This window comes from Salmo salar, chromosome ssa01 (genome assembly GCF_905237065.1).
Source record: "Salmo salar chromosome ssa01, Ssal_v3.1, whole genome shotgun sequence".
In the NCBI taxonomy this organism is placed as follows: Eukaryota; Metazoa; Chordata; class Actinopteri; order Salmoniformes; family Salmonidae; genus Salmo; species Salmo salar.
In genome coordinates, this window is record NC_059442.1 from 88,008,503 (window position 1) to 88,017,137 (window position 8,635).

The 8,635-nt window shown below is 45.6% G+C and overlaps 1 protein-coding gene across 6 annotated transcripts in view; it reads left to right on the forward strand.

Annotated features, from left to right (window-relative positions):
- The window catches only part of LOC106608977 (myocardin-related transcription factor A), a 72,420-nt gene extending 64,200 nt beyond the window's left edge, over positions 1-8,220 (forward strand). For all 6 annotated transcript variants that reach the window (XM_014207289.2, XM_014207279.2, XM_045723859.1 and 3 more), the window contains 6 exons: positions 1,357-2,700; positions 2,964-3,176; positions 3,290-3,406; positions 4,561-4,707; positions 5,182-5,242; positions 6,789-8,220. In XM_014207289.2, the coding sequence (XP_014062764.2) occupies positions 1,357-2,700; positions 2,964-3,176; positions 3,290-3,406; positions 4,561-4,707; positions 5,182-5,242; positions 6,789-7,333 (2,427 nt within the window). In that variant the 3' untranslated portion in view covers positions 7,334-8,220. The remainder of the gene's footprint in view (positions 1-1,356; positions 2,701-2,963; positions 3,177-3,289; positions 3,407-4,560; positions 4,708-5,181; positions 5,243-6,788) is intronic.
- The last annotated feature ends 415 nt before the right edge of the window (positions 8,221-8,635 follow it).

Consider the following 8,635-nt stretch of genomic DNA (forward strand, 5'->3'; position numbering starts at 1 on the left):
CAACGTCGAGGTGTGAGACAAGGCTGCAGTTTGAGTCCAAATCTTTTCAACATTTATATCAATGAATTAGCAGACATGTTGGACCATTCTCCAGCCCCAGGACTCACACTATTTGACACAGAGGTGAAATACCTGCTATATGCTGATGACTTGGTACTTCTATGACCAACCAAAGAAGGTCTTCAACAGAACATTAATATTCTAGAGCAATATTGCCATAATTGGGCCCTGGCAGTAAATTTCCCAAAAAACGAAAATCATGACTTTCCCCCCCAAAAAAACAGATGTCAGAAACACAAATATAAATTCACCCTGAACAACACCATCATTGAACACACTAAAAAGTACACCTACCTTGGTCTGACCATATCTGCATCGGGAAACGTTAATATGGCAGTGAATGCACTCAAAGAAAAAGCCCGTAGAGCATTGTATGCAATAAAAATGAAATTATTCAAAATCAACATCCCTGAATTTGGACCAAAATATTTCAGTGTAATCCTACCAATAGCGCTTTACGGAAGTGAGGTTTGGGGGCCACTCAATAAAGTGGACTTTAAAATGTGGGACAAACATCCAATTGAAGACCCCTACATGCAGAAGTCCAGAGAAATACACCAACTAATGCATGTAGGGCAGAATTGGGCCGCTTTCCAGTAATAATGAAAATACAGAAAAGATCATAAACATTTTGGCTACATCTAAATTCAAGTCCAAATTCAAGTCTGCAATTTAAAGCACTTCAAACCCAAGAGCTGAGCCCAGAAACGAGCCCTCTCAGTCAGCTGATGTTGGACCTCACCAACCAAGCTGACACCAGCACTGCTTCAAAAGAAAGAATTCAAATAAACAAAATCATGAACCAATCAAAAGACTCATATTTACAACATTGGAAAAACAAAACAAAATCCCAAAGCCGACTAAATTGCTATCTGACCCTAAACAGAGAATATGAATTGGCTGATTATCTCTACTCTGTCAGAGATACGAAGCAGAGACAGATCCTTACCAAGTACAGGCTGAGTGACCACCGATTGGCCGATTGGTTGTAGTACTGATGTAATGGTGAAGATGACCGTTGTTTAGTTAGTTATAAGTTATAGTTTCATTTTCCATATTTAGATTTTTATATTTAATTTTGTATTATTATTTACTGCCATTTTATATTATTATTTGTAATTGTTTATAATTTTATTACAATGTATATTATATACATTGTTGCTTTGGCAATATTGACACAATGTTTTTCATGCCAATAAAGCAGCTTGAAGAGCGAGCGAGACGGAGAGAGAGAGAGAGAGACGGACAGATGTAATGGATCAGAATCATAACTGTACTTCTACCTCTCTCCTCCAGGTTGCTGAGCTGAAACAGGAGCTGAAACTACGGTGTCTGACCGTGTCTGGCACCAAGATGGACCTGATCGAGAGGCTGAGGAACTACCAGGAGCAGAACGGTGGAGGTCGAGCTGGTGTTACTGCTACTGTAACCCCTAAACCCAGCCAACCAACCCCACCGCACGCCTCAACCCAACCTGCTGGCTCCACCAGCCCTCCCCCCCCCCAGGCCAGAACTAATCCCCACACCCACCATTCAGGAGAGGCAGCAGGGAATATACCCGCTTTCTCATTGGCTCAGAGTGCCGCTCCGGCCTGTATTATGAGGTTTGGCAGTACGAGCTCCTCCCCTCCAGTCTCCCCCACCCCGTCAGAACGGTCTCTGGCGGTGATGAGCCCCGACGAGACCAGCTGTAATGGAGACGTGTTCGGGGAGATGGTGAGCTCTCCCCTGACCCAGCTCAGCCTGCACCCCTCTCCACAGCACCCCTCCCCAGCCTCCATCAAAGAGGAGAACCAGGGTCACTTATCCACCTGCAGCCTCTCCCAGTCCCGGCCTTCTCCCACCGAGCTTCAGCCTGCCGCCCCACCTCAGGAGCCCCTAGCCGGGGCAACCATGGAGGCCTCCCCCTTGGACAAGGACCAGATGCTCCAGGAGAAGGACAAGCAGATTGAGGAGCTGACACGCATGCTGAGGCAGAAACAGAGGCTGGTGGAGAACCTCCGCTCCCAATTGGAGCAGGGGAAACAGACTGGAACAGTGAGAGAGATGGAGGGAGAAGAGATGGAGGGAGTACAGGGAGGGGTGGTGAACAGTTATGCCCAGGAGGCCCAAACCACCCCCATCAAAGCCTCTACCATCCTCCATCTCTCTCTCACCAACACAGACATGGTGAGGGTCAAGAAGGAGGTAGAGACAGAAGAAGGGATGGAGGGAGTGGACGAGGCTCAGCCGACACACTGCTCTCAGCAGAACCTGCTCAAACTGCAGCAAATCCCCCGGATACAGGTTGAACAACAGACACAACAACTGAAACAACAGCAGACACAACAACCACAGATACAACTACTACAGACACACTCACTACAACAACAACAACAGACACAGACACAACAGCATTCCAAAGAGCTCCAGCAACAACAGACACAGCAGATGCAGAAGCCTTCGGCCCAGTTATTATTCCAACAGCAGCTGATCATCCAGCAGACTCAGCAGAAACAGCTCCAGCTGCAGGCCAAACAGCTGCAGGCCAAACAGCTGCAGGCCAAACAGCTGCAGGACAAACAGCTGCAAGTGCAGCAGAGACAGTCCCAGAGACAGCAGCAGAACAAACAACTGAGTCAGACAGTCACCCCACAACAGGTACATTCAATCATTACAGCTCTCGATCGTACAGTCTGTAGATCTACAGTATAGGAATACACGCCGCTGACAGTCGCCACACATCAGGTCCATATTTCATATTTAACGGAATAAACTTGTCTGAAACCTGAAGACTTTAGCTCAACAGGCAAACAGTCTGGCAAGCAGGAGAGACAGGTTTCAAACCTAGTCTCTTCCCCTTCTCTGTCTTGTGTCTGGGCCCTGTGTTTGAATATGCCTCTTTCCTACTCTATTCTCTTCAGGTCACTCCAGTCTTCATCAGCCAACAGAATGGCACCCAGGTCCCCGCCCAGACCTTCTCATTGGACCTCCTCAAGTCGGGCACCACACCCACCCTGGTCACCGACGGCAATGGCAACCACTACCTGATAGCACTGACCAATAACAGTGCAGAGGGCCAAAACGGCGTGACCTCATTGGGCAAAACCAGTGGATCGCAACGCATCACACTGCAGGTACAGTACAATTACACTGTAAATCTGCTATTAAGTGTTACAGGTCTCTATGTTGGTGACATGATTGTGTAAGATGGTATCACAGTGCAGTAAAGTTGCCCTTTTTACTCTAGCGATTGCAGTCAACTCCAAGCAAGCTCCCCAGCCAATTGCCAGCTGAGATACTGAGCCCCGTTACCCAATCAAAACAACAGTTACAACCAGGCCCTGTCAACCAGTCAATCAAAAAGGTATTCAAATGACAAAATATTGTGACAGAAACAAGGTTGTCTCACACACACACACATACACACAATATTAGCAGTCACCGTCTGTAAAAAAGGATAGGGGGTAAACCTGTATGGGTGCTGTCTTGACTGACTTGTCACACATCACTGTCAACCAACACACTGGAGATCTTTAGGGTTCTTTAATGGGTAACTAGGTAGTGGTTCTACAAGGTAGAAAATATATATATTTTTAACCTTTTATTTAACTAGGCAAGTCAGTTAAGAACAAATTCTTATTTACCATGACGCCCTACCCCGGCCAAACCCTAACCCAGACAACGCTGGGCCAATTGTGCACCGCCCTATGGGACTCCTAATCACGGCCGGTTGTAATACAGCCTGGAATCGAACCAGGGTCTGTAGTGACGCCTCTAGCACTGAGATACAGTGCCTTAGATTGCTGCGCCACTCTGGAGCCCAAAGATGCCCCTTTTACATATTATTGTGTACTATAGTAGGTTATGTATGGCTATACACAGATGGACCTGAAATATGCATACAGTATAATCTAAGATATATATTACCATACAGTATACAATACTAATACCATAATACAACTCTAATAAGTTGCCACAGTTACAAGCAGGCTGTACAATACAACAAACTGCATAGAGTAAATGCAATAATAACAGGACATATATTCTTGTATCTCAATCATAAATATAACTGCAATGTAATGTGTGTGTGAACCATAGTAAATAGTTAGCCTGGCTAACTAGCTAGTAGCTAGAAGCATCGCCATTGCGTGCAGCATACTGTGTGATAAAACACAGTTCCTGGACTATTAGATGCGCGCACAAATAACGTTAAACATGGTGCAACTTGTCGTCTTGTTGCTTCTGTGGCGAACTCACAAACTGCCTGTCTTCAACGCAACTCACTAACGAGGGGGGATTTACAATTAGCAGGCTAAAGAGAAAGTCTCTGATTGGATAGAAAATTAGGGGTGACTGAGGAGCTGTCGGGCATTCTAACTAAAGGGACTAGGGGTGCGTAGGGAAATACTCAATATGAATGAGTGGCCGTGTTAGCACCTTCTTAAAATGATAACAAAAATCAAGACTGGCCTTATTTAATTTCCTCTTCCTCTTCCCGCTCTCGTTCTGGAACTGAAGGTGAGTCTACATCTGGAAACAAATGGCATAACCAATGGAGTGCCAGAGCCCACTCAGTCTGTCTCCGCCCCGCCCAATCTCCATCCTTTCTTTGGCGAGGTGTCCAACTTGTCTGAAAGCCAAAGCACCTCTCCCCCCTCCCTCAAGGTAAGATATATTCTGCAATGATCATTCATGGCATGTCAACGTCATCTCATATTTGATTTTTCATTCGTCTCCATGTTTTTATTCTTTCTCTGTAGCCTATTTCCTTTCCCCTTCCCTCTTCCTTTCTTTATTCTCTGCTTCCACCCTTTCAGAGAGAAGTGTGTCCGACTTTTGACCGGCACACTTTGTTCACCCCTCCCTCTCCTGAACAGACCTCTTTCTCCTTCACTCAACGCCCCAAAGTATGTCCTTCACTCCTCCCATCTCCCTCTGCTCATGTTTATTCATGTCTTTCCTCTTTTCTTCTCTTACTTTCTCTTCTCTCGTTTTCTCTGTCCATCTGTATGCGTCGGTCTCGTCTCAAATTTGCTCAAAGTATTTTGGTAATTTTATAGTACTGTACATGTTTGACGATTTTGTTTAAACAACCATGAGTACTGTAAACTGTTCAAAATATATGTCCTCTTCTCCCAGGAGAACGGGCTGAGTAGTCAACAGATGGACGATCTGTTTGACATCCTCTTGAAGAGTGGAGGTAAGAGAACATAGCAGTTCACACAACATAACACTCACATATACAGTACCAGCAAAAATAATTGGATACACCTACTCATTCAAGGTTTTTCTGAATTTTTCACTATTGTCTACATTGTAGAATAATAGTGAAGACATCAAAACTATGAAATAACACATGGAATCATGTAGTAACCCAATTGTTTTTAAACAAATCAAAATATATTTTGCATTTCAATTAACAGGTGTGCATTCTTAATGCGTTTCAGCCAATCAGTTGTGTTGTGACAAGGTAGGGGTGGTATACAGAAGATAGCCCTATTTAGTAGAAGATCAAGTCCATATTATGGCAAAAACAGCTCAAATAAGCAAAGAGAAATGACAGTACATCATTACTTTAAGACATGAAGGTCAGTCAATCCGACAAAAAGGTCCAAAAGTGTGAACGTTTCTTCAGGTACAGTCACAAAAACCATCAAGCACTTTGATGAAACTAGCTCTCATGAGGACCACCACAGGAAAGGAAGACCCAGAGTTACCTCTGCTGCAGAGGATAAGTTCATTAGTTACCAGCCTCAGAAATTGCAGCCCAAATAAATGCTTCACAGAGTTCAAGTAACAGACACATCTCAACATCAACTATTCAGAGGAGACTGCGTGAATCAGGCCTTCATGGTCGAATTTCTGCAAAGAAACCACTACTAAAGGACACCAATAAGAAGAATAGACTTGATTGGGCCAAGAAACACGAGCAATGGACATTAGATCGTGGAAATCTGTCCTTTGGTCTGATGAGTCCAAATTAGCGTTTTATTTGTTTTGTTCCAACCGCCATGTATTTTTGAGACGCAGAGTAGGTGAATGGATGATCTCCGCACGCGTGGTTCCCACCGTGAAGCATGGAGGAGGAGGTGTGATGGTGCAGGGGTGCTTTGCAGGTGATTTATTTAAAATTCAAGGCATACTTAACAAGCATGGCTACCACAGCATTCTGCAGCGATACACCATCCCATCTGGTTTGTGCTTAGTGGGACAATCATTTATTTTCCAACAGGACAATAACCCAACACACCTCCATGCTGTGTAAAGGCTATTTGACCAATGAGGAGAGCGATGGAGTGCCGCATCAGATGACCTGGCCTCCACAATCAACCGACCTCAACCCAATTGAGATGGTTTGGGATGAGTTGGACCACAGAGTGAAGGAAAAGCAGCCAACAAGTGCTCAGCATATGTGGGAACTCCTTCAATGCTGTTGGAAAAGCATTCCAGGTGAAGCTGGTTGAGAGAATGCCAAGAGTGTGCAAAGCTGTCATCAAGGCAAAGGGTGGCTATTTGAAGAATATAAAATCAATTTTATATGTGTTATTTCATGGTTTTGATTTATTCAATTTTTTTCTACAATTTAGAGAAGAGTTCAAATAAAGAAAAACCCTTGAATGAGTAGGTGTGTCCAAACTTTTGACTGGTACTGTATATCTTCATGTCTCACTGCCAGTACATGAGCAAACCCATTTGTTTTGATCATTGTTAAAATTAATGCTTTTTATTTTTTCTTCCCCAACCAGAAATCTTTGGATTCCGAGCCAACCCAGACCCTTCCCTGGCCCAAATCCACTCCGACCCCCCCAACCCTCCCTCGTCCCCTCTCCACATCTCGCCGTCCACCACCCCTCCGGAGCCCTCCCTGCCCGCTGTGCCTTCCCAGCAGCCCTTGCCATCGCCCTGCTCATTGCCCTGCACAAGAAGTGGTCGTCTGGAGGACTTCCTTGAGAGCACCACGGGCACACCCCTCCTGGGGGTGGAGCCTGACTGCGGTCTGACTTTGATTGACAACCTCCACAGCCAAATGCTGAGCACCCCCAGCATCCTGGACCATCCCCCCTCCCCGGTGGACATGGACACTAGCGACCTGGGCTTCTCCACCCACCCGGCAGGGCTTGACTTCGGGGACCCAGTCCTGGACAGCATGGACTGGCTGGACATCTCTATGGGTGGTGGAGGTGGGAGGACGAGTCTCGCCCCTCTGTGCCCCCACACGCCCCCCAGTGTGTTCTCAGCGGACTTCCTGGACAGCTCGGACCTCACTCTGCACTGGGACTCCTGTTTGTAGCTCTTACGGAGTGAGGAGTACGCATACAGTGTACAGGCTCTCTCTGTCTTACTCGCTAAGCAGGTCCACCACTCTGGAGGTACACTGAGACGGGGAGTCTTGTCCTGGGTTCACTCTGCCTTCTCGTCATGCTTGGACAGGCTAGAGAGCAAAACTGACTTTAGATCAGAGGCAGTGTGTGAAGGGAATACTGTGGAGTTTAGTCACGCTCTGACACATCCTTCTGGTGACAAAGGGTAACACATGTAAAAGGCAGCCCCGATGTGTCAGTGGTGCCTTTAACTTTGCACTTACGCTGAGACTGTTGATTGGTGAAAAGTTGTAATGAACAAACCTCATTGGTGCAAACCAGGGGTGCGTTCAGTACGAAAGAATGGTGTTAAGTTTTCTCCATCAAATCATTTAACTCAACGGAAACTGTACTCCACTAAACTGTCAGTTGAAGAACAGTGTGATTATGTTGGCCCAGAGGGAGATTGTAAATGGTGTGTGCTGCACGGGTTTTACGATTTTAAATGGTCACACCCATATTGATCATGCCACACCCACCAAACGAGAGCAAACACACCTCAAAGACTTTTGAAGAACGGTACACACCGTTTTGGGGAAGCGTGTCATTCAGTACAAACTGTCACGCAATGGAGGAAACGTTAAATTGAACGCACCCCAGTTGATAAAATGAACCTCATTGGAGGAGGCAGTTACTGGAGGTGTGTGCTAGACCACTATGCATTTCTGTATATGAGGTGTGTATTATCGATTATCCATATTTTTCTTCCCGGTTGCTTAGAATAGCAGGTTGGGAATAAAGGGGTCTCAGTTTCCAAACAACTTTTTGATGGAAAAAAAATATATATATAAAAATAAAACTTAAATGAAAACTTGAATGCGTCTTTGTTTTATTTTTATAAACCTTTTACATTGTAAATTATTTGTTGACTGTATTTTTATTTTAGCAGGGAATCCCATTGAGACCAAGGCCTCTTTTTCAAGGGAGCCGCGGTTGAACACAATTTATAACTCTTCAGCTGCTATACGTGCAGCTGAACACACCATTGGGTGCAGACTGCCTGCCCAACAGGACACCCACAACTCCAGGTGTCGCAGGAAGTCCAGGAAGATCATCAGGGACCCCAGGCACGCCCTGTTCTCCCCGGTTCAATCACTCAGACACGGGCAGCACAGGAGCATCATGGCAAAAACGGAGAGTGGCTAATAGTTTCTACCCTCAGACCATCAGGCTGCTGAATCACCACTAGTCAGTTAGCTCCCCTGTTATTCCCCCTATGGACTTTCTCTGCC